At 62.5% G+C, this 23,424-nt stretch overlaps 2 protein-coding genes across 2 annotated transcripts in view; one reads left to right on the top strand and one right to left on the bottom strand.

The window, feature by feature from the left end:
- XAB2 (XPA binding protein 2) overlaps positions 1–17,806 on the top strand; it is a 40,726-nt gene extending 22,920 nt beyond the window's left edge. Inside the window, exons 10-19 of the mRNA XM_059872161.1 lie at positions 809–940; positions 5,553–5,684; positions 8,837–8,950; positions 10,142–10,304; positions 11,581–11,771; positions 13,281–13,403; positions 14,883–15,054; positions 16,573–16,699; positions 17,378–17,469; positions 17,694–17,806. Of these exons, the coding sequence (XP_059728144.1) occupies positions 809–940; positions 5,553–5,684; positions 8,837–8,950; positions 10,142–10,304; positions 11,581–11,771; positions 13,281–13,403; positions 14,883–15,054; positions 16,573–16,699; positions 17,378–17,469; positions 17,694–17,755 (1,308 nt within the window). The 3' untranslated portion in view covers positions 17,756–17,806. The remainder of the gene's footprint in view (positions 1–808; positions 941–5,552; positions 5,685–8,836; positions 8,951–10,141; positions 10,305–11,580; positions 11,772–13,280; positions 13,404–14,882; positions 15,055–16,572; positions 16,700–17,377; positions 17,470–17,693) is intronic.
- A 248-nt stretch (positions 17,807–18,054) lies between these two features.
- On the bottom strand, positions 18,055–22,611 carry LOC132340965 (interferon regulatory factor 9-like). The gene is made up of 7 exons (XM_059872222.1): positions 22,280–22,611; positions 21,242–21,416; positions 20,750–20,869; positions 20,571–20,645; positions 19,971–20,282; positions 19,086–19,183; positions 18,055–18,154 (listed from the first exon to the last, which is right to left on the bottom strand). Exons 1-7 carry the CDS (start codon positions 22,448–22,450, stop codon positions 18,074–18,076), a joined length of 1,032 nt encoding a protein of 343 aa, XP_059728205.1. The 5' UTR covers positions 22,451–22,611; the 3' UTR covers positions 18,055–18,073.
- Between the last annotated feature and the right edge of the window lie 813 nt (positions 22,612–23,424).

Genomic DNA, 23,424 nt, shown 5'->3' with positions numbered 1-23,424 from the left:
GTCCCCGGGCCAGGTCCATCCTGTCCCATGTCCCCAGTGTCCCCAATGATGTCCCCAATGTCCCCAATGGTGTCCCCAGGCCAGGTCCATCCTGTCCCCAATGTCCATCCTGTCCCCAGTGTCCCCAGTGATGTCCCCAATGGTGTCCCCAGGCCAGGTCCATCCTGTCCTGTGCCACCCGGGTGCGGTTCCTGTCGATGTCCGCAGTGTCCCCAATGTCCCCAGTGATGTCTCCAGTGTCCCCAGGCCAGGTCCATCCTGTCCCCAGTGATGTCCTCAATGATGTCCCCATGTCCCCAGGCCAGGTCCATCCTGTCCCGTGCCACCCGGGTGCGGTTCCTGTCGATGTCCCCAATGTCCCCAATGATGTCCCCATGTCCCCAGGCCAGGTCCATCCTGTCCTGTGCCACCCGGGTGTGGTTCCTGTCAATGTCCCCGATGTCCCCAATGATGTCCCCAACGTCCCCAGGCCAGGTCCATCCTGTCCCGTGCCACCCGGGTGCGGTTCCTGTCGATGTCCCCGATGTCCCCAATGATGTCCCCAATGTCCCCAGGCCAGGTCCATCCTGTCCCGTGCCACCCGGGTGTGGTTCCTGTCAATGTCCCTGATGTCCCCAATGATGTCCCCAATGTCCCCAGGCCAGGTCCATCCTGTCCCGTGCCACCCGGGTGCGGTTCCTGTCAATGTCCCCAGTGTCCCCAATGATGTCCCCAATGTCCCCAGGCCAGGTCCATCCTGTCCCGTGCCACCCGGGTGCGGTTCCTGTCGATGTCCCCAATGTCCCCAATGATGTCCCCATGTCCCCAGGCCAGGTCCATCCTGTCCCGTGCCACCCGGGTGCGGTTCCGCCGTGTCGAGGACCTCGCCGCCATCTGGTGCGAGTTTGGGGAGCTGGAGCTGCGCCACCAGCGCCACCAGGAGGCGCTCGCCGTGCTGCGGGTGAGGGGCGCCCCCAAAACGGGGGGACCCTGAAAATGGGGCTCCCCAAAACGGGGGGACCCTGAAAATGGGGCACACCAAAACGGGGGCACCCTGAAAATGGGGCACCCTAAAAACGGGGGGACCCTAAAAATGGGGCACCCCGAAAATGGGGGTACCCTGAAAATGGGGCGCACCAAAACGGGGAGACCCTGAAAATGGGGCACCCCAAAAATGGGGGCACCCTGAAAATGGGGCACCCCAAAATGGGGGGGATCCTGAAAATGGGGCACCCCGAAAATGGGGGGACCCTGAAAATGGGCGCACCCCAAAAACGGGGGGACCCTGAAAATGGGGCACCCAAAACGGGGGGACCCTGAAAATGGGGCACCCCAAAAACAGGGACACCCTGAAAATGGGGAACCCCGAAAATGAGGCACCCCAAAAACGGGGGCACCCTGAAAATGAGGCACCCTGAAAATGGGGCACCCCAAAAATGGGCGCACCCCAAAAATGGGGCACCCCGAAAACGGGGGGACCCTGAAAATGGGGCACCCCAAAAACGGGCACAATCCAAATGGGGCACCCCAAAAATGGGGGCACCCTAAAAATGGGGCACCCCAAAAACGGGGGCACCCTGAAAATGGAGCACCCCAAAAACGGGGGCACCCTGAAAATGGGGCACCCCAAAACGGGGGCACCCTGAAAATGAGGAACCCCGAAAATGAGGCACCCCAAAAACGGGGGCACCCTGAAAATGGGGCACCCCGAAAATTGGGGGACCCTGAAAATGGGGCACCCCAAAACGGGGGGACCCTGAAAATGGGGTACCCCAAAAACGGGGGGACCTTGAAAATGGGGCACCCCAAAAACGGGGGCACCCTGAAAATGGGGCACCCCAAAACAGGGGGCACCCTGAAAATGGGGCACCCTAAAAACGGGGGGCACCCCAAAAATGGGGCACCCCAAAACGGGGGGCACCAATGAAAATGGGGCACCCCAAAACGGGGGGCACCCTGAAAATGGGGCACCCCGAAAATGAGGCACCTTGAAAATGAGGCACCCTGAAACAGGCACCAAAAACGGGGGAACCCCAAAAACGGGCACCCCAAAAATCAGGCAGCCCAGAAACTCCACAAACAGGCACCCGAAAAATGGGCACCCTGAAAATGGGGGACTCCAAAATGGGGGGACCCCAAAAATGGGGGGCACGATTGGTGGGGAAACCCCAAAATTGGTGAGCCTCAAATGGCAGGAAACCCCAAAAACGGGGGGACCCCAAAAATTGGGGGTAGCATAAAAATGGGGGGACCCTAAAATTGGGCACCCCAAAGGGCAGGAAATCCCCAAAATAGGCACCCAAAAAATGGAGCACCCCAAAAACAAAGAATCTCAAAAACAGGTGGACCCCTAAAATGGGGGGACCCCAAAAATGGGGAACCCAAAAATGGGGGGACCCCAAAAATGGGGGAACCCCAAAAATGGGAACCCCAAAAATGGGAACCCCAAGAAGGCAGGGAGGGGACGGGGCAGTGGGGTCTGTGGGGGGTGGTTCTGGGAAGGGGTTTGGGGGATTTTGGGGACCCCTTTTCCCCAGTTTTTCCACTTTTTCCTCCACTTTTTCCCACTTTCCCCCCACTTTTTCCCTTTCCCTGCCATTTCTCCCTTTTTCTTCCTTCCCCCCCCTTTTTTCCCCTCATTTTTCCAACTTTTCCCTTTTTTCCTGCATTTTCCTCCTTTTTGTCCATTTTCTCTTCCCTTGCCTTTTCCCCAACTTTCTCCACTTTTCCCTTTTTTTCTTCCTCTTCTCCCCATTTTCCCCCTTTTGTCCTTTTCTCCCCTTTTTCCCTTTTCCTCCCTCTTTACCCACCTTTTTCACAGTTTTTTCCCCCTTTTTTCCCCTTTTCCATTTTTCCCTTTTCACTTTTTTTTCCTTTTTTCCCCTTTCCCCCATTTTTTGTCCTTTCCCCTCTTTTCCCCTCCCCCCCTTTTTTCCCCTTTTTCCCATTTTCCCCCTTTTTTTTCCTTTCCCCCCGTTTTCCCTTTTCTCCCTTCCCCCCTTTTCCCCTTTCTTCCCCTTTTCCCCCTTTTCTCCTCTGTTTTTTCTCCTTTTTCTCCAATTTCCCCCCATTTTCCCCTTTTTTCTCCTTTCCCCTCAGTTTTTCCTCCCCTTTTTTCCCATTTTTCCTCTTTTCTCCCCATTTTCCCCTTTTCCCCCTTTTTTCCTCAGGTTTTTCCCCTTTCTCTCCCTTTTTTCTCTCTTTTTTCCTGTTTTTTTTTTTTCCTTTTTTCCTGTTTATTCTCCTTTTTCCCTCAAATTTTCCCTTCTTCTTCCCCTTATTTCCCCCATTTATCCCCATTTTCGCCATTTCCCTCCCCCATTTTCCTATTTCCCCCCATTTCCCCTTTTTTCTTCATTTCCCCCTTGTTTCCCCATTTTCCCAATTTCTCTCCATTTCCCTTTTTTTTCCCCAATTTTCCCCTTTTCCCCATTGCCCCATTTTCCCCATTTCCCATTTTCTCCATTTCCCCAATTTCCCCCCTTTCCCCATTTTCCCCACTTTTCCCCCACGTTTCCCATTTCCCCCATTTCCTCCTTTTTTCCCCATTTTCACCATTTCCCCCATTTCCCCTTTTTTCCCATTTCCCCCATTTTCACCATTTCCCCCCTCGTTTCCCCATTTTCCCCTGGTTTTCCCCATTTCCCCAATTTCTCCCCATTTCCCCTTTTTCCCCCATTTCCCCCTGTTTTTCCCCATTTTCCCCATTTCCCGCATTTCCTCTTTTTTTCCCCATTTTCCCCCATTTCCCCCTTTTTTCCCCATTTCCCCAATTTCCTCTATTTCTCCATTTCCCCCTTTCCTCCTTTTTTCCCCATTTCCCCCATTTTCCCCCCTTGTTTCCCCATTTTCCCCTATTTTTCCCCATTTCCTCATTTTCCCCATTTCCCCATTTTCCCAATTTTCCCTATTGCCCCATTTCCCCTTTTTCCCCATTTCCCCCCATTTCCCCAATTTCCCTCCATTTCCCCATTTTCCCCCACATTTCCCATTTCCCCCAGTTCCTCCTTTTTTCCCCATTTTCACCATTTCCCCCATTTCCCCCATTTCCCCCCTTGTTTCCCCATTTTCCCCTGTTATTCCCCATTTTCCCCCATTTCCCCATTTTCCCCATTTTGCCCCATTTCCCCTTTTTCCCCTTTTTCCCCATTTTCCCCATTTCTACTTTTTTTCCCCATTTCCCCCCATTTCCCCATTTCCCCAATTTCCCCCCATTTCCCTATTTTCCCCCACATTTCCCATTTCCCCCATTTCCTCCTTTTTTCCCCATTTTCACCATTTCCCCCATTTTCCCCCCATTTCTCCCCTTGTTTCCCCATTTTCCCCTGTTATTCCCCATTTCCCCATTTTCCCCCATTTCCCCATTTTCCCCATTTTGCCCCCATTTCCCCCATTTCCCCATTTTCCCCATTTCCCCCATTTCCTCTTTTTTCCTCATTTTCCCCAATTTCCCCCCATTTCCCCATTTTCCCCCATGTTTCCCATTTCCCCCATTTCCTCCTTTTTTCCCCATTTTCACCATTTCCCCCATTTTCCCCCCATGTCCCCTTTTTTCCCAATTTCCCCCCTTGTTTCCCCATTTTCCCCTGGTTTTCCACATTTTCCCAGTTTCTCCCCATTTCCCCTTTTTTCCCCATTTTCCCCTATTGCCCCCATTTCCCCCCATTTTCCCCACGTTTCCCATTTTCCCCATTTCCTCCTTTTTTCCCCATTTTCCCCCTTGTTTCCCCATTTTCCCCATCTCCCCCTTTTCCTCTTTTTTCCCCATTTCCCCATTTCCCCTTTTTTTCCCCATTTTTGCCCATTTTCCCCCATTTTCACCATTTTCCCCCCATTTCCCCTTTTTTCCCAATTTCCCCCTTTGTTTCCCCATTTTCCCCTGGTTTTCCGCATTTTCCCAATTTCTCCCCATTTCCCCTCGTTTCCCCATTCCCCCATTTCCCCATTTTCCCCTTTTCCCCCATTTCCCCCATTTCCCCATTTCCCCATTTTGCCCATTTTCCCACATTTCCCATTTCCCCCATTTCCTCCTTCTTTCCCCATTTTCACCATTTCCCCCATTTTCCCCCCATTTCTCCCCTTGTTTCCCCATTTTCCCCTGTTATTCCCCATTTCCCCATTTTCCCCCATTTCCCCATTTTCCCCATTTTTCCCCCATTTCCCCCATTTCCCCTTTTTCCCCATTTCCCCCATTTTCCCCCATTTCCCCATTTTGCCCCATTTTCCCCCATTTCCCCATTTTGCCCCATTTTCCCCTATTTCCCCCTTTTCCCCATTTCCCCCCACATTTCCCATTTCCCCCATTTCCTCCTTTTTTCCCCATTTTCACCATTTTCCCCATTTTCCCCCCATTTCCCCCCTTGTTTCCCCATTTCCCCATTTTCCCCCATTTCCCCATTTTCCCCCCATGTCCCCATTTTCCCAATTTCTCCCCATTTCCCCTCATTTCCCCATTCCCCCATTTCCCCCATTTCCCCTTTTTTCCCCATTTCCCCCATTTCCCCTTTTTCCCCCATTTCCCCATTTCTGCCCATTTCCCCCATTTTCACCGTTTCCCCCCGTTTTTCCCCCAGAAAGCCACGGCTCTCCCGTCCCGCCGGGCCGAGTACTTCGACAGCTCGGAGCCGGTGCAGAACCGGCTCTACAAGAACCTGCGGGTGTGGGCCATGCTGGCCGACCTGGAGGAGAGCCTGGGCACCTTCCAGGTGGGCACCTGGGCACACCTGGGCAGGGACACACACCTGGGCACGTGGGGACACACCTGGGGACGTGGGGACACACCTGGGGACACGCAGGGATGGGTGTGGGCCATGCTGGCCGACCTGGAGGAGAGCCTGGGCACCTTCCAGGTGGGCACCTGGGCACACCTGGGCACGTGGGGACACACACCTGGGCACATGGGGACACACCTGGGCACACCTAGGCAGGGACACACACCTGGGCACGTGGGGACACACCTGGGCACACCTGGGCAGGGACACACACCTGGGCACATGGGGATACACCTGGGGACACGCAGGGATGGGTGTGGGCCATGCTGGCCGACCTGGAGGAGAGCCTGGGCACCTTCCAGGTGGGCACCTGGGCACACCTGGGCACGTGGGGACACACCTGGGCACACCTGGGCAGGGACACACACCTGGGGACATGGGGACACACCTGGGGACACGCAGGGATGGGTGTGGGCCATGCTGGCCGACCTGGAGGAGAGCCTGGGCACCTTCCAGGTGGGCACCTGGGCACACCTGGGCAGGGACACACACCTGGGCACGTGGGGACACGCCTGGGGACATGGGGACACACCTGGGGACACGCAGGGATGGGTGTGGGCCATGCTGGCCGACCTGGAGGAGAGCCTGGGCACCTTCCAGGTGGGCACCTGGGCACACCTGGGCACGTGGGGACACACACCTGGGCACGTGGGGACACACCTGGGCACACCTGGGCAGGGACACACACCTGGGCACATGGGGACACACCTGGGCACACCTGGGCACGTGGGGACACACCTGGGGACATGGGGACACACCTGGGGACACACAGGGATGGGTGTGGGCCATGCTGGCCGACCTGGAGGAGAGCCTGGGCACCTTCCAGGTGGGCACCTGGGCACACCTGGGCACGTGGGGACACACCTGGGCACACACCTGGGCAGGGATACACACCTGGGCACATGGGGACACACCTGGGGACACACAGGGATGGGTGTGGGCCATGCTGGCCGACCTGGAGGAGAGCCTGGGCACCTTCCAGGTGGGCACCTGGGCACACCTGGGCACGTGGGGACACACACCTGGGCACATGGGGACACACCTGGGCACACCTAGGCAGGGACACACACCTGGGCACGTGGGGACACACCTGGGCACACCTGGGCAGGGACACACACCTGGGGACATGGGGACACACCTGGGGACACGCAGGGATGGGTGTGGGCCATGCTGGCCGACCTGGAGGAGAGCCTGGGCACCTTCCAGGTGGGCACCTGGGCACACCTGGGCAGGGACACACACCTGGGCACGTGGGGACACGCCTGGGGACATGGGGACACACCTGGGGACACGCAGGGATGGGTGTGGGCCATGCTGGCCGACCTGGAGGAGAGCCTGGGCACCTTCCAGGTGGGCACCTGGGCACACCTGGGCACGTGGGGACACACACCTGGGCACGTGGGGACACACCTGGGCACACCTGGGCAGGGACACACACCTGGGCACATGGGGACACACCTGGGCACACCTGGGCACGTGGGGACACACCTGGGGACATGGGGACACACAGGGATGGGTGTGGGCCATGCTGGCCGACCTGGAGGAGAGCCTGGGCACCTTCCAGGTGGGCACCTGGGCACACCTGGGCACGTGGGGACACACCTGGGCACACACCTGGGCAGGGACACACACCTGGGCACATGGGGACACACCTGGGGACACACAGGGATGGGTGTGGGCCATGCTGGCCGACCTGGAGGAGAGCCTGGGCACCTTCCAGGTGGGCACCTGGGCACACCTGGGCAGGGACACACACCTGGGCACGTGGGGACACACCTGGGCACGTGGGGACACACCTGGGGACATGGGGACACACCTGGGGACACGCAGGGATGGGTGTGGGCCATGCTGGCCGACCTGGGGGAGAGCCTAGGCACCTTCCAGGTGGGCACCTGGGCACCTTGGGGACACAGCTGGGGACACCTAGAGACACACCTTGGGGCACCTGGCTACACCTGGGGACAGCTGGGGGACACCTAGGGACATTGGGTTGGGCATGGGGGACACCGGGCTGAATGTGGGGCACACCTGGGTGGCCTCAGGGGACACCTGGGGACACCGGGCTGGATGTGGGGCACACCTGGGTGGCCTCAGGGGACACCTGGGGACACCGGGCTGGATGTGGGGCACACCTGGGTGGCCTCAGGGGACACCTGGGGACACCGCTGGGTGGGGGACACGTGGGTGGCTTCAGAGGACACCTGGGGGCACTGCTGGGTGTAGGGGACACGTGGGTGGCTTCAGAGGACACCTGGGGACACCGCTGGGTGTGGGGTTGGCGTGGGGACATCGTGTGCCCATCCCCCCACGGACAGCGCTGTGACCCCGTGGCGGGACGGGGGGGGGGGGAATGGGCGTGGCTGTGACCTTGCTGTCCCCTGTCCTTGTGTCCCTGTCCCCTCTGTCCCTTGTCCCCCTGTCCCTGTTCCTGTGTCCCTGTCCCCTCTGTCCCTATATCCCCATGTCCCCCTGGTGTCCCCATGTCCCCATGTGTCCTGTGTTCCCGTGTCCTCATACATCCCTGCCCCTGTCCTCATGTCCCCCTGTCCCCATGTCCCTGTCCCGATCCCCGTCCCTGTCACTCTGTCCCTATCCTTGTCCCCTCTGTTCCCATGTCCCTGTCCCTGTGTCTCCTACTCTGTCCCCGTCCCTGTCCCTATCCCCATACCTGTCCCTGTCCCCTCTGCCCCTGTCCCCATGTGCCTGTCCCTCTGTCCCTGTCCCCGTCCCCTGTCCCTGTCCCTGTGTCTCCTACTCTGTCCCTGTCCCCCTGGTGTTCCCTTGTGTCCCCTGGTGTCCCTGTCCCCCGGTGTCCCCTCTGTCCCTGTCCCTGTCACCATCCCTGTCCATGTCCCTGTCCCCATGTCCCCTGGTGTCCCCTCTGTCCCTGTCCCTGTCACCATCCCTGTCCATGTCCCTGTCCCCATGTCCCTGTCCCCTGGTGTCCCCTCTGTCCCTGTCACTGTCACCATCCCTGTCCATGTCCCTGTCCCTGTCCCCTGGTGTCCCTCTGTCCCTGTCCCTGTCACCATCCCTGTCCATGTCCCTGTCCCTGTCCCCTGGTGTCCCTCTGTCCCTGTCCCCAGTCCACCCGCAGTGTGTACGAGCGCATCCTGGACCTGCGCATCGCCACCCCCCAGATCATCATCAACTACGCGCTGCTGCTGGAGGAGCACGGCCGCTTCGAGGACAGCTTCAAGGTGACACTGGGGACACTGGGGACACTGCAGGGACACTGGGGACACTGCAGGGGGAGCTAGGGACACTGCAGGGACAGCTGGGGGGAGCTGGAGGAGCACGGCCGCTTCAAGGACAGCTTCAAGGTGACACTGGGGACACTGCAGGGACACTGCAGGGACAGCTGGGACACCTGGGGACACTGCAGGGACAGCCCAGCACAGCAGGGGGATGGGGGCACCCAGGGGAGCGGCTGGGGACAGCCAGAGAAGGGTTGGGGACACTGAGAGAGGAGATGGGGACAGCCAGAGAGGGGTTGGGGACACTGAGAGAGGATATGGGGACAGCAAGAGAGGGGTTGGGGACACTGAGAGAGGAGATGGGGACAGCAAGAGAGGGGATGGGGACACTGAGAGAGGAGATGGGGACAGCCAGAGAGGGGTTGGGGACACTGAGAGAGGAGATGGGGACAGCCAGAGAGGGGTTGGGGACACTGAGAGAGGAGATGGGGACAGCCAGAGAAGGGTTGGGGACACAGAGAGGAGATGGGGACAGCCAGAGAGGGGCTGGGGACAGCCCATGGCTGGAGGGGTTGGGTGGGACACCCCAGGAATGTGTTGGGGACACCCCAGGAGGAAGTTGGGGACACCACAGTGACCCTGTGCCTCACAAGGATGTCCCCACGGGCACACAGTCGTGGCATCGCGCTGTTCTGGTGGTGACACCACCGTGCCAATGTCCTCGTGTCCCCGTCCTAATGTCCCCTGCGCTGTTCCGGAGGTGACACCAGGTCCCCCATGCTGATGTCCCCATGTCCCCTCAGGCCTACGAGTGCAGCATCGCGCTGTTCCTCTGGTGATGCTGTGTCCCCAATGTCACTGTCCCCATGCTGATGTCCCCATGTCCCCTCAGGCCTATGAGCGCAGCATCGCACTGTTCCTCTGGTGATGCTGTGTCCCCAGTGTCACTGTCCCCATGCTGATGTCCCCAGTGTCCCCATGCTGATGTCCCCGTGTCCCCTCAGGCGTACGAGCGCGGCATCGCGCTGTTCCGGTGGTGATGCTGATGTCCCCAATGTCCCCATGCTGATGTCCCCCGTGTCCCCATGCTGATGTCCCCGTGTCCCCTCAGGCGTACGAGCGCGGCATCGCGCTGTTCCGGTGGTGATGCTGTGTCCCCAATGTCCCCATGCTGATGTCCCCGTGTCCCCTCAGGCGTACGAGCGCGGCATCGCGCTGTTCCGGTGGCCGCACGTCGGGGACCTGTGGCTCACGTACCTGTCCAAGTTCGTGGCCCGGTACGGCGGGCGGAAGCTGGAGCGGGCCCGGGACCTCTTCGAGCAGGCGCTGGACGGGTGCCCCCCCCAGCACGCCAAGAGTAGGGACAGGGGACAGGGGACACGGGAGGGCACTGGGGACACTGGAGGATATGGGGGGCATTGGGGACGTGGGGGACGCTGGGGACATCAGGGGATGTTGGGGGCATTGGGGATATTGATGGGGCACTGGGGACATGGGGGGGATTGGGGACATGGGGGGCACTGGGGACATCGGGGGATTGGGGACATGGGGGGCACTGGGGACATGGGGGGCACTGGGGACATTGGGGGGATTGGGGACATGGGGGGCATTGGGGATATGGGGGGCACTGGGGACATGGGGGGCATTGGGGACATGGGGGGTATGGGGGACATCAGGGACATGGTGGGGGGACATTGGGGATATTGGGGACACTGGGGAAACATTGGTAACAGGGGACATGGGGGGCACTGGGGACATGGGGGGGATTGGGGACATGGGGGGCACTGGGGACATGGGGGGGATTGGGGACATGGGGGGCACTGGGGACATGGGGGGGATTGGGGACATGGGGGGCACTGGGGACATCGGGGGATTGGGGACATGGGGGGCATTGGGGACATGGGGGGCACTGGGGACATGGGGGGCATTGGGGACATGGGAGGTATGGGGGACATCAGGGACATGGTGGGGGGACATTGGGGATATTGGGGACACTGGGGAAACATTGGTAACAGGGAACATGGGGGACACTGGGGGCACTGGGGACATTGTGGATGTTGGGGACATGGGGGACATTGGGGGATATGGGGGGACACTGGGGACAGGGGGACATTGGGGACGCAGGGGACACTGGGGATATGGCAGGTAGAGGGGATCAGGGGATGCCAGGACAGGTGTCCCTGTCCCTTGTCCCTGTCTGTCCCCTCACTGTCCTGTCCCTGTCCTTGTCCCCCTGTTCCTCCCTGTCTCTGTCCCTGTTCCTGCCCCTGTCCCCATGTCCCTATCCTCTGACTGTCCCCTCCTTCTCCCTGTCCCTGTCTCCTCCCTGTCCTTGACTGTCCCTGTGTGTACCCATGTCCCTGTACCCTGTCTCCTCCATGTCCCCCTCTGTCCCCGTGTCCCCATATCTCTGTCCCTGTGTCCCTATGTCCCTGTCCCCTCCTGTCCTGTGTGTCCCCCTGTCTCTGTCTCATCTGTCCCTGTCTGTCCATCTGTCCCTTCTGTCCCCTGTCTGTCCCTGTCCCCATGTCCCTGTCCCCATCCCTGTCTCTGTCCCCACGTCCTTGTCCCTGTCCCTGGCTGTCCCCTCCCTGTCCCCATGTCCCCCTGTCTGTCCCTGTCCCTGTCCCCAGCCATCTACCTGCTCTACGCCCGCCTGGAGGAGCAGTTTGGGCTGGCGCGCCGGGCCATGGCCGTGTACGAGCGCGGCACGCGGGCGGTGCCGCCCGAGCAGCAGCGCGACATGTTCCACATCTACATCCGGAGGGCAGCCGAGCTCTTCGGGGTCACCCACACCCGCCCCATCTACCAGAGAGCCATCGAGGTGGGCACCTGGGGCACCTGGGCACACCTGGCACACCTGGGCACACCTGGGCACACCTGGGGGCTGGGTTCCACATCTACATCCGGAGGGCAGCCGAGCTCTTCGGGGTCACCCACACCCGCCCCATCTACCAGAGAGCCATCGAGGTGGGCACCTGGGGCACCTGGGCACACCTGGGCACACCTGGGGGCTGGGTTCCACATCTACATCCGGAGGGCAGCCGAGCTCTTCGGGGTCACCCACACCCGCCCCATCTACCAGAGAGCCATCGAGGTGGGCATCTGGGGCACCTGGGCACACGTGGCACACCTGGGCACACCTGGGCACACCTGGGCACACCTGGGGGCTGGGTTCCACATCTACATCCGGAGGGCAGCCGAGCTCTTCGGGGTCACCCACACCCGCCCCATCTACCAGAGAGCCATCAAGGTGGGCACCTGGGGCACCTGGGCACACCTGGGCACACCTGGCACACCTGGGCACACCTGGGGGCTGGGTTCCACATCTACATCCGGAGGGCAGCCGAGCTCTTCGGGGTCACCCACACCCGCCCCATCTACCAGAGAGCCATCGAGGTGGGCACCTGGGCACACCTGGGCACACCTGGCACACCTGGGCACACCTGGGGGCTGGGTTCCACATCTACATCCGGAGGGCAGCCGAGCTCTTCGGGGTCACCCACACCCGCCCCATCTACCAGAGAGCCATCGAGGCGGGCACCTGGGCATACCTGGGGCACCTGGGCACACCTGGGCACACCTGGGCACACCTGGGGGCTGGGTTCCACATCTACATCCGGAGGGCAGCCGAGCTCTTCGGGGTCACCCACACCCGCCCCATCTACCAGAGAGCCATCGAGGTGGGCACCTGGGCACACCTGGCACACCTGGGCACACCTGGGGGCTGGGTTCCACATCTACATCCGGAGGGCAGCCGAGCTCTTTGGGGTCACTCACTCCCGCCCCATCTACCAGAGAGCCATCGAGGTGGGCACCTGGGCACACTTAGGGACACTGAAGGGTCACCCACACATAGCTCATCTACCAGAGAGCCATTGAGGTGGGCACACCTGGGCACACTGCAGGGCTGTGGGGTACCTGGGGGGCTGGGGGCACTGAGGGGTTACCAGAGAGCCACTGGGTTGGGCACAGGTGGGTACAAGGGGATACACCTGGGTACAGGTGGGCACTGGGGGCACAGGTGTGTACAGCTGATCCCAGGTGGCACTGGGGGCACAGGTGGTACAGCTGGTCCCAGGTGGGCACAGGAGAGTACAGGTGGGGCACTGGGATGCACAGGTGAGCACAGCTGGGCATAGGTAGCACAGCTGGGCATAGGTGGCACATCTGTCCCAGGTGGCACAGGTGAGCACATTTGGTCCCAGGTGGCACATCTGTCCCAGGTGGCACAGGTGAGCACATCTGTCCCAGGTGGCACAGGTGAGCACATCTGGTCCCAGGTGGCACATCTGGTCCCAGGTGGCACAGGTGTCACTGTACCTGTCCCCAGGTGCTGGGTGACGACGCGGCGCGGGAGCTGTGCCTGCGCTTCGCTGACATGGAGTGCAAGCTGGGGGAGGTGGATCGGGCCCGCGCCATCTACACCTACTGCTCACAGATCTGCGACCCCCGGGTGAGACTGGGATGGACTGGGAGGGACTGGGAGGGACTGGGGACACTGGGGACACCCACTGCTCACAGATCTGCAACCCCCGGGTGAGACTGGGATGGACTGGAGGTACTGGGAGGGACTGGGATGGACTGGGGGCACTGGGGACACCCACTGCTCGCAGATCTGTGACCCCCAGGTGAGACTGGGATGGACTGGGAGGGACTGGGGGGCACTGGGGACACCCACTGCTCACAGATCTGCGACCCCTGGGTGAGACTGGGGGCACTGGGAGGGACTGGGGGGCACTGGGGACACTGGGGACACCCACTGCTCACAGATCTGTGACCCCTGGGTGAGACTGGGATGGACTGGGAGGGACTGGGGACACTGGGACACCTACTGCTCACAGATCTGCGACCCCCGGGTGAGACTGGGATGGACTGGGAGGGACTGGGAGGGACTGGGGGACACTGGGGACACCCACTGCTCACAGATCTGTGACCCCCAGGTGAGACTGGGATGGACTGGGAGGGACTGGGGGGCACTGGGGACACTGGGGACACCCACTGCTCACAGATCTGCGACCCCTGGGTGAGACTGGGGGCACTGGGAGGGACTGGGGGGCACTGGGGACACCCACTGCTCGCAGATCTGTGACCCCCGGGTGAGACTGGGATGGACTGGGAGGGACTGGGGGGCACTGGGGACACTGGGGACACCTACTGCTCACAGATCTGTGACCCTTGGCTGAGGTGGCACCTGGCCAGGAGTGTCCCCAGCCTGTCCCTGCACTGTCCCCATGTCCCTGTCCCCACTCTTCCCATGCCCCTCACACTGTCCGTGTGTCCCCAGATCAGGGGCCGTTCCTGGCAGACCTGGCAGGAGTTGGACATGCTGACGCTGTCCATGTGTCTGTGTGTCCGTCTGTCCCAGATCAGGGGCAGTTTCTGGCAGGAGTTTGAGATGCTGACCCTGTCCGTGTGTCTGTGTGTCTGTGTGTCCATCTGTCCCACATCAGGGGCAGTTTCTGGCAGCAGTTTGAGATGCTGACCCTGTCCATGTGTCCAAGTGTCCGTGTGTCCCCATGTCCCCAGATCAGGGGCAGGAGTTTGAGATGCTGACCCTGTCCGTGTGTCCGTCTGTCCCAGATCAGGGCCAGTTTCTGGCAGGAGTTTGAGATGCTGACCCTGTCCGTGTGTCTGTGTGTCTGTGTGTCCATCTGTCCCAGATCAGAGCCAGTTTCTGGCAGGAGTTTGAGATGCTGACCCTGTCCGTGTGTCCGTCTGTCCCAGATCAGGGCCAGTTTCTGGCAGGAGTTTGAGGTGCTGACCCTGTCTGTGTGTCTGTGTGTCCATCTGTCCCAGATCAGAGCCAGTTTCTGGCAGGAGTTTGAGATGCTGACCCTGTCCGTGTGTCCGTCTGTCCCAGATCAGGGCCAGTTTCTGGCAGGAGTTTGAGGTGCTGACCCTGTCCGTGTGTCTGTGTGTCCGTCTGTCACAGATCACGGGCAGTTTCTGGCAGACCTGGAAGGAGTTTGAGATCCGCCACGGGAACGAGGACACCATCCGGGAGATGCTGCGCATCAAGCGCAGCGTCCAGGCCACCTACAACACCCAGGTGAACTTCATGGCCTCGCAGATGCTCAAGGTGTCGGGCAGCGCCACGGGCACAGGTACGGCACCACCGGGGGCACAGGGGGGCACAGGTACTGCACAGGTATGGCACCACCGGGGACACGGGGGGGCACAGGTACTGCACAGGTATGGCAGCACCGGGGACACGGGGGGGCACAGGTACTGCACAGGTACGGCACCACCGGGGGCACAGGGGGGCACAGGTACTGCACAGGTATGGCACCATCAGGGGCACGGGGGGGGCACAGGTACTGCACAGGTATGGCACCAGCAGGGGCACAGGTGGCACAGGTACTGCACAGGTACGGTACCACCATGGGCACAGGAGGGGCACAGGTACTGCACAGGTACGGCACCACCGGGGGCACAGGGGGGCACAGGTACTGCACAGGTATGGCACCACCGGGGGCACAGGTGAGAGGGGTACAGGTACGGCACAGGTATGGCACCACCGGGGGCACAGGTACTGCACAGGTACGGCACCACCGGGGGCACAGAGGGGCACAGGTACTGCACAGGTATGGCACCATCAGGGGCACGGGGGGGGCACAGGTACTGCACAGGTATGGCACCACTGGGGGCATGGGGTGGGTCACAGGTATGGCACCACAGGGTGCACAAGTACGGCACAGGTACGGCAACACAGGGGACACGGAGGGCACCACGGGGGCACAGGTGAGAGGGGTACAGGTACGGCACAGGTATGGCACAACGGGGGGAGCATGGGGGGACACAGGTACGGCACTGGGGGGCGTGGGTGAGGCACAGGTATGGCACCACAGGGGGCACGGCGGGGTACAGGTGAGAGGGGTACAGGTGAGAGGGGTACAGGTGCAGCACAGGTACAGCACCGGGGCACACAGGTATGGCAACATGGGGGGCACAGGGTGGCGCACAGGTGAGAGGGGTACAGGTACAGCACAGGTACGGCACTGGGGGGGCATGGGTGAGGCACAGGTATGGCACTCCTGGGGCACAGGGGGGCTCAGGTACTGCACCATGGGGGGCACGGAGGGGGCACAGGTGAGGGTACAGGTATGGCCCCGGGGGGGGGCACATGGGGGCACAGGTGAGGGGAATGGGGAGGGCACAGATATGGCACTGCAGAGGGCATGGGGGGGCACAGGTGAGGGGGTGCAGATACAGCACAGGTATGGCACCATCAGGGACATAGCGGGGCACAGCGGGGGCACAGGTATGGCATGGGGAGGTGAGGGGTACAGGTACAGCATGGGGAGGGGCATGGGTGGGGCACAGGTGAGGGGCACAGAGGAGGGCATGGACAGGGCACAGGTGAGGGGCATGGGGAGGGGCACAGGGAGGGTACAGGTGAGGGAGGAACCCATGGTGGGAGGGGCACAAGTGAGGGGGGAGGGGCGGGAAACCACAGCAGAGGGAGCACAGATGAGGAGAACGATTTTGGGGGGGGGGTCCAGGTACTGTGGGGGGTCCATGGGGGGTCCTGGAGGTGCCATGGGGGGTCCTGGGGGAGTGGTGGGGGATCTCAGGGGTCGTGGTGGGGGTCCCGAGCCCCCTGACCCTCCCCGTGCCGGCAGTGTCGGACCTGGCCCCGGGGCAGAGCGGCTTGGATGAGATGAAGCTGCTGGAGCAGCGCGCGGAGGCGCTGGCGGCCGAGGCCCAGCGGGACACGCCCCGCCCCACCCAGCAGGTGCTGTTCGTCAGGTGAGCCACGCCCACTGCCACACCCTGCACTGACACACCCACCAAACCCTGCCACACCCACCTCAGAGCCACACCTACTCTGCTCTACCACACTCCTCTGCCCAGCTGCAGCCACAGCCACACCCACCTCACTGCCACACCCATTGCCACACCCACCCCACCTGCCACAACTACACCCAGCTCAGCCACACCCCCTTCCCCTCCAAGCCCCTCCCCATGGGTGGTGGGTGCTGATGGGGGGGGGGGGTCCCTGGGTGATCCTGGGGGTCTCTGGGTGCCCCCCATGAATGGCTGTTGTTGGGGGGTCCCCAGGTGATTTTTGGGGTCCTCAGGTGGTGCTGATGTGGGGGTGATGTTGGGGCTCCCTGGGTAATTCTGGGGGTCCCTGGGTGCTGATTTGGGGTCCCCAGTGCTGATTTTGGGGTCCGTGCTTCTGCTTTGGGGTCCCTGGGTGATCTGGGGTCTCTGGGTGCTGATTTTGGGGTCCCAGTTCTGATTTTGGGGTGTTTCTGGTGCTGATTTTGGGGTGTCTCTGTTCCTATTTCTGATTTTGGGGTCCCAGTTCTGATTTTGGGGTCCCACTTCTGATTTTGGGGTGTTTCTGGTGCTGATTTTGGGGTTCTCTGTTCCTGTTTCTGATTTTGGGGTCTCTGTTTCTGTTTCTGATTTGGGGTTCAGGGCCGAGGCCGCCGCAGGGTCGGAGCCCCCCCTGTCCCTGCAGGGGAACCCCGAGGAGATCGACCTGGACGAGGAGGGGGAGGAGCCCGACGGTACCTGGGGGGAGGGGCACGGGGGAGGGGAGGGGCCTGATGGTATGGGGGAGGGGCAGGGGCACGGGGGGAGGGGCACTGGGATTGGGGGAGTGGCACAGTGGGAGGGGGTGGGGGGTGGAAAGGGGGGTTCCCATGGGGGTCTCGTGGCCCTGAGGGGGATGGGTGAGTGCCCCGCCCCCTCGGAGCCCCCTGACTCCGCCCTCTCTCTGTCCCCTCCCCAGAGGTGCAGCTGGAGCAGAGACAGGTCCCAGCCTCAGTCTTTGGGGGGCTCAAGGACGACTGAGACCCTCCGGGGCCGCCCATCCCCCACCCCCCAATAAAAAACCTCTTTGGACATGGCCTGGCTGCCCCTCCCCCCTCCCCCTCTCCAGTTTTGGGGTCCCCTCCACCCTCCGGTATTGGGGGGCCCCTTCCGGTTTTGGGGTCTCCTCCCCCCCTCTCTGATTTTGGGGTCCCCACCCCCCTCCCCCTTTGGGTTTGGGGGGGGCCACCTCCCCTCCCCCACTCTGGTTTTGGGGGTCCCCTCCCCCCCCAGCCCCTCCCCCAGTGCCGGTGACCCCCAGGGTGGGGCAGGGCCAGAGGTGACCCCCAAGTTCAGCCTTTATTGGCCCGGGGGGCTCGCGGGGGGGCCCGGGGGGGTCCCCAGGGAGTCCAGGAGCTGCTGGGCAAAGGCCTGTTCCAGCTGGGGGAGGGGACAGCTGTGAGACCCCCCCCAAAACGAGCACCCCCAGAACCAAAATCCACCCAAACATCCCCCAGGGACCCCCTAAACCCTTTAGGGACACCCCCAAGACCCCAAGCACCCCCCAGGGACCCCCCCCACCCTGGGACCCCCAACACCCCCATAACCCCTTAGGTACTCCCCAGGATCTCTTAGGGACCCCCCAAAATCCTACAGGGACCCCCCCCAGGTGCCTCCCAGGACCCCCCAAAACCCTTTAAGGACCTCCAAGCTCCCCCCAGGACCCCAAGCACCCTCCAGGGACCCCCCCAACACCCTCAGAACCCCCCAAAACCCCATAGGGACCCCCAAGGAGCCCCCCACAACACCAAGGACTCCCCAGGGACCCCCCCAGGACCCCAAACACCCCTCAGAGACTCCCCAAGGACCCGCCAAAATCCCTTAGGGTCCCCCCAACACCCCCCAGGACCCCTTAGGGACCCGCTAACCAGCCTTAGGAAGCCCCCAGGGCCCCCCAAAACCCTTTAGAGACCTCCCAGAAGCCTCTAAGAGCCCTTAGGGTCCCCCCAACATCCCCCAGGACCCCTTTGAGACCCCCCCCCAGAACCCCACAGGACCACCCGACCCCCCAAAACCCATTAGGGACCCCCAAGAGCCCCCCGGGAACGCCCCCCAGGCCCCTGAACACCCCTCAAGACCCCCCCAACACCCTGCAGGACCCCCCAGAATCCCTCAGGACCCCCCACCCAGCCTTAGGGACCCCCCTCAGGACCCCCCCAAAACCCCTTAGGGACCCCTAAGTCCCCTTAGGGTCACCCCAGTACCCCCGAGAGCCCCCCCAAAACCCTCAGGACCCCCCAGACTCCCTTAGGGAACCCCCCAGGAGCCCCGAGGACCCCCCAAAACCCCTTGGGAACTCCCCCTCCCCCACCTCCAGCAGCAGCCCCTCCCCTCCCTCGGGGGGGCGGAGCTCCAGCGTCACGCGGTGCGGGGGGAGGGGCCCGAGCCCGGCCCGGTGCAGCTCCAGCTCTGGGGGGGGGAGGGGCGGAGTCGGGGGGGGGAGGGGCATGGGCCTGGGAGCGCCCCATGCTGGATTTGGGGCCCGGCCCCGCCCACTGCCCCCTCCACCCCCCTCGGTGGTTCGGTCCTTGCCCCTCCCCCCCCCCCCGGTACTTTGGTCTATCCCACACGGAAGTTGGTCTCTCCTCACCGGAAGTCGCTCTCCCTACCCCGAAAGTTGCTCTCCCCTCCCCCAAAAGTTGGTCTCTACCGGAATTTGCTCTTCCCACCCGGAAGTTCCGCTCTTCGCTTCCGGAAGGAGCTCTCTCCACCCTGAAGCTGTTCTCATCCTCCTGGAAGTTGCTCTTTTCCCCCCCCATGGAAATTGCTCGCCCCCTCCCCGGAAGTCGCCCTCGCTCTTCCGGAAGTTGTTCTCCGTCCTCAACCAGAAGTTGCAGTTTTTCTCCCGGAAGTTGGTCTATCCCTCCTCAGAAATTACTCATCCCCTTCCCGGAACTCTCTGCCCTCCCCAGAAGTTGTTCTTCCCCCACCAGAAGTTCCTCTCCCACCAGAAAGTTTCGTTCCTCCACCGGAACTCGCTCTCCCCTTCCCGGAAACTGCTCTTCTCCCACCGGAAGTTGCGCTCCCCTCCCCGGGAAGATGACCTCCCTCTCACCGGAAGTAGGTCTACCCCCAGGAAGTTGCTCTCCCCTACCGAAAATTACTCTCCCTTCCCCCGGAAGTTGCTCTCCTCTACCGGAAATTGCTCTCCCCTCCCCCGGAAGTTGCTCTTCCCTCCCCCGGAAAGGGCTCTCACCCTCACGGAAGCGTTTGGCGTCGAACGGCTGCAGCAGCGCCCCCTGCTGGAGCGGCCCGTGCGGCGCGTGTGGGCCCCTCACGACGCCGAGGGCGGGGCCATCACCGGGGCGCATGCGCAGGAAGAGCCCGCGGGGGGCGCTGCTGAGCAGTAGCCCAGGTCCCGCCCCCACCGGAAGCACCAGGCGCGGCAGCGGCGGCGGCGCCGCCCCCTGGCGGCCCGGAGGACTGAGCAGGTACTCGCCGGGGGGCAGCGCCCCCTGCCAGGCCAGGGCGGGGCCTCTGCGCAGGCGCAGCAGCAACGCCGCGTCCCCTGCAGGGGGCACCAGAGAAAAAAAAGGGGCAGGGTCACAGCGACGGGCAGAGCCAATAGGGAGCGAGCGTGGGTAAAGGGCGTGGGATTCGTATGGGCGGGGCCGGGATGGGGGCGGAGCCAAAGCTCGGGCCGTGAGAACAAAACGTGGACCGCGGCTGGGTGTGTGGCCCAGGTTTGGGGGAGGAGCCAAACCTGAGTTGGGTCAATAAAAGGTGGGAGTATTGACGGGGGACGTGGCCAGGTTGTGATTGGCTGTTGGCTCCTCCCCTTGGAGGCGTGTCTTACCGGCTGCAGGGGGGAGGGGTTCTGCGCTCTCCACCTCGATGCGCAGAGGCAGCACTTCCGGGGGCGGAGCCACTGCTGAAGAGGCGGAGTCAGGAAGGTGCCACACCGCATTGCTCTGCCCCCAGGGCCACCCCAGCCCCAGAATTGTCCCAGAACTGTCCCCAACCATTCTCTCTCACCAGGCTTTTCCTCATCCGAGGCCCCCTCTTGGCTCTCGGGGGGTGGGGTCGGTGGGAGGGGCTCCGTGGGGCTCAGCCCCGCCTCCTTCTGGCTCTGCCGGCCCTTGGGGGGCTTGGGCTCTGTCGGGGGGCGGAACTGAGATGGTTTACTCAGGTCTGACCCCTGCACCCCTCCCCCTGCCCTTCCAGTGCCCCACTGGGCCCCTCCCCCGGTGCTCCTCTGTTTGCTTCCCCCACAGCGGGGCACCCCCAGCCTCAACGCCCTCCCCCACTCGGGCCCCTCCTGATTTGGGGATTCCCCCTCATCCAGTCCCCTTCCCCCAAATTCAGTCCCCCAACTCCATTTCCGGTATGTCCCCCCATATTCTATCCCCATTTCCGGTGTGGCCCCCAACATCCGTCCCCTCACCAATTTCCTGTGTCCCTCCAATCTCCATGCCCCATTCCATGCCCCCATTCCATCCCGGTTCCGTTCCTGCTCCCGGGGCTCACCGCGGGCTGGCAGCACCCGGTACACGCGGTAGGGGCACGGCCCATCCGAGCGGCCCCGCCCCGGCAGCGCGCGAAACTCGGGGCTCCGGGCCAGGGCGCAGCGCAGCCGCGTCTTCCACCCCGCGGGGTCGGGGGGGTCCCCGGGCCGGAGCCGCCCCTTGTACTCCGCCCATGCCTGCCCGGAGCAAGAGCGTCGGGCGACGCCCACAGACACGCCCATTTGATTTGCATAGCGCAGTTCCCGCCCCACCCTCTTGCACTTTGCATGGCTCGGCCCCGCCCCGTGCTCAAAGCCCCACCCCGCAGCTGTCCTAGCCCCGCCCCCCACCTGGTTCCCCCCGAGGGGATGTGGATTAAGCCACGCCTCTGCTCAGCGCCCCCCATAGCCCCGCCCTCTTCTTAGCTCCTCCCTCTTTCACAGCCTATCCGCGTTTTAAGCCCCGGCTCTCAATCAGGCCCCACCCATAATCTTAGACAGCCCCGCTCCTCACTTTTGCGAAGCCCCGCCTCTCGCTAAGCCCTGCCCCACTCTGCAGAGCCTCGCCCTTTTCCCCACCCCTCACAGTACAGAGCGTCGTTATTGGCCCCGCCCCTCACTGTGCTGGACCCCACCCCTGACCCTGCAGGCCCCGCCCCCCTGCATAGCTCCGCCCCCGACCTAGCAGACCTTGCCCCTCCATAGCCATGCCCCAGCCCCGCCCCTGCAGGCCCCGCCCCCTTGCACAGCTCCGCCCCTGACCTATCAGACCTTGCCCCTGCATAGCCATGCCCCAAGCCCCGCCCCTGACCCTACAGAGCCCCGCCCCTTCCCCTGCAGGCCCCGCCCCTGACATTTCAGAGCGCCGCCCTCGCCCCGTCGCGGAAACCACCCCTCACTATGCATAGCCCCGCCCCGGCCCTTCCCCTGACCCTGCATAGCCCCGCCCCTACTCTGTAGAGCGCCGGTGCAGCCCCGCCCTCACTTTGCATAGCCCTGCCTCCAGCACCGCCCTCTCTCTGCATAGCCCCGCCCCTAACCATGCATAGCCCCGCCCCTACCCTGCAGAGCGCCGCCCCCGCCCCTTCGCGGGCCCCGCTCCGCCCGCCGTGGGCCCAGGGGATCCTGAGCGCCGTCCGGGCCGCGTCGTCCCACTGCAGGCCCGGGAACCGCCCGCTCTGCAGCTGCGCCAGCAGCCACGGCCGCAGCCGCCGCGGGCCGCCCTCCGCCATCCCGGGAAGGCGGCGACAGCGGGGCGGGCGGCGGGACCCGGGGCGAGCTGAGGGATCCCGGGCGAGCAGCGGCTCGGGGCGATCCCGGGGCTCCGGGCGAGCAGAGTGGCCCCGGACCAGCCGAGCTGCGCCGTTTCCGGGATTTGACGTCACCGCGACGGCCACGTGATTTCCCTCGCCAATCAGCGAGCGGCAAAGCGGCACCGCGCGGAGTTCGCGTAAGGGGCGTGGCTATAGCGCGATGTCGACTGTGTTTGCATAAAGGGGCGCGGTTATAGCGCATGGTACCGCCTCTGCATTTGCATAAAGGGGCGCGGTTATAGCGCATGGTACCGCCTCTGCATTTGCATAAAGGGGCGCGGTTATAGCGCATGGTACCGCCTCTTCATTTGCATAAAGGGGAGCGGTGATAGCGCATGGTACCGCCTGTTCATTTGCATAAAGGGGCGCGGTGATAGCGCATGGTACCGGCTCTGCATTTGCATAAAGGGGCGCGGTGATAGCGCATGGTACCGCCTCTGCATTTGCATAAAGGGGCGCGGTTATAGCGCATGGTACCGGCTCTGCATTTGCATAAAGGGGCGCGGTTATAGCGCATGGTACCGGCTCTGCATTTGCATAAAGGGGCGAGGTTATAGCGCATGGTACCGGCTCTGCATTTGCATAAAGGGGCGCGGTTATAGCGCATGGTACCGGCTCTGCATTTGCATAAAGAGCCGTAGTCATAGCGCACAGCACCTCCCCTGTATTTGCATAAATGGGCGTGGTTAAATTCACTGTACCGACTGTATCTGCATAAAGGGGCGTGGCTACAGCCCACGGTATTGCCTGTTTTCCATAAATGGGCGCGGCTACAACTCATTGTATCACCTCTTCATTTGCATAAAGGGGCATGGCTCTAACGCATGTACCACCTTTGTATTTGCATAAAGGGGCGTTTTTTTCTCACATTTGCATAACGCGGCATGCCCGTT

This window comes from Haemorhous mexicanus, chromosome 34 (genome assembly GCF_027477595.1).
Source record: "Haemorhous mexicanus isolate bHaeMex1 chromosome 34, bHaeMex1.pri, whole genome shotgun sequence".
NCBI classification, from domain to species: domain Eukaryota; kingdom Metazoa; phylum Chordata; class Aves; order Passeriformes; family Fringillidae; genus Haemorhous; species Haemorhous mexicanus.
This window is presented reverse-complemented; position numbering and strand designations above follow the sequence as displayed.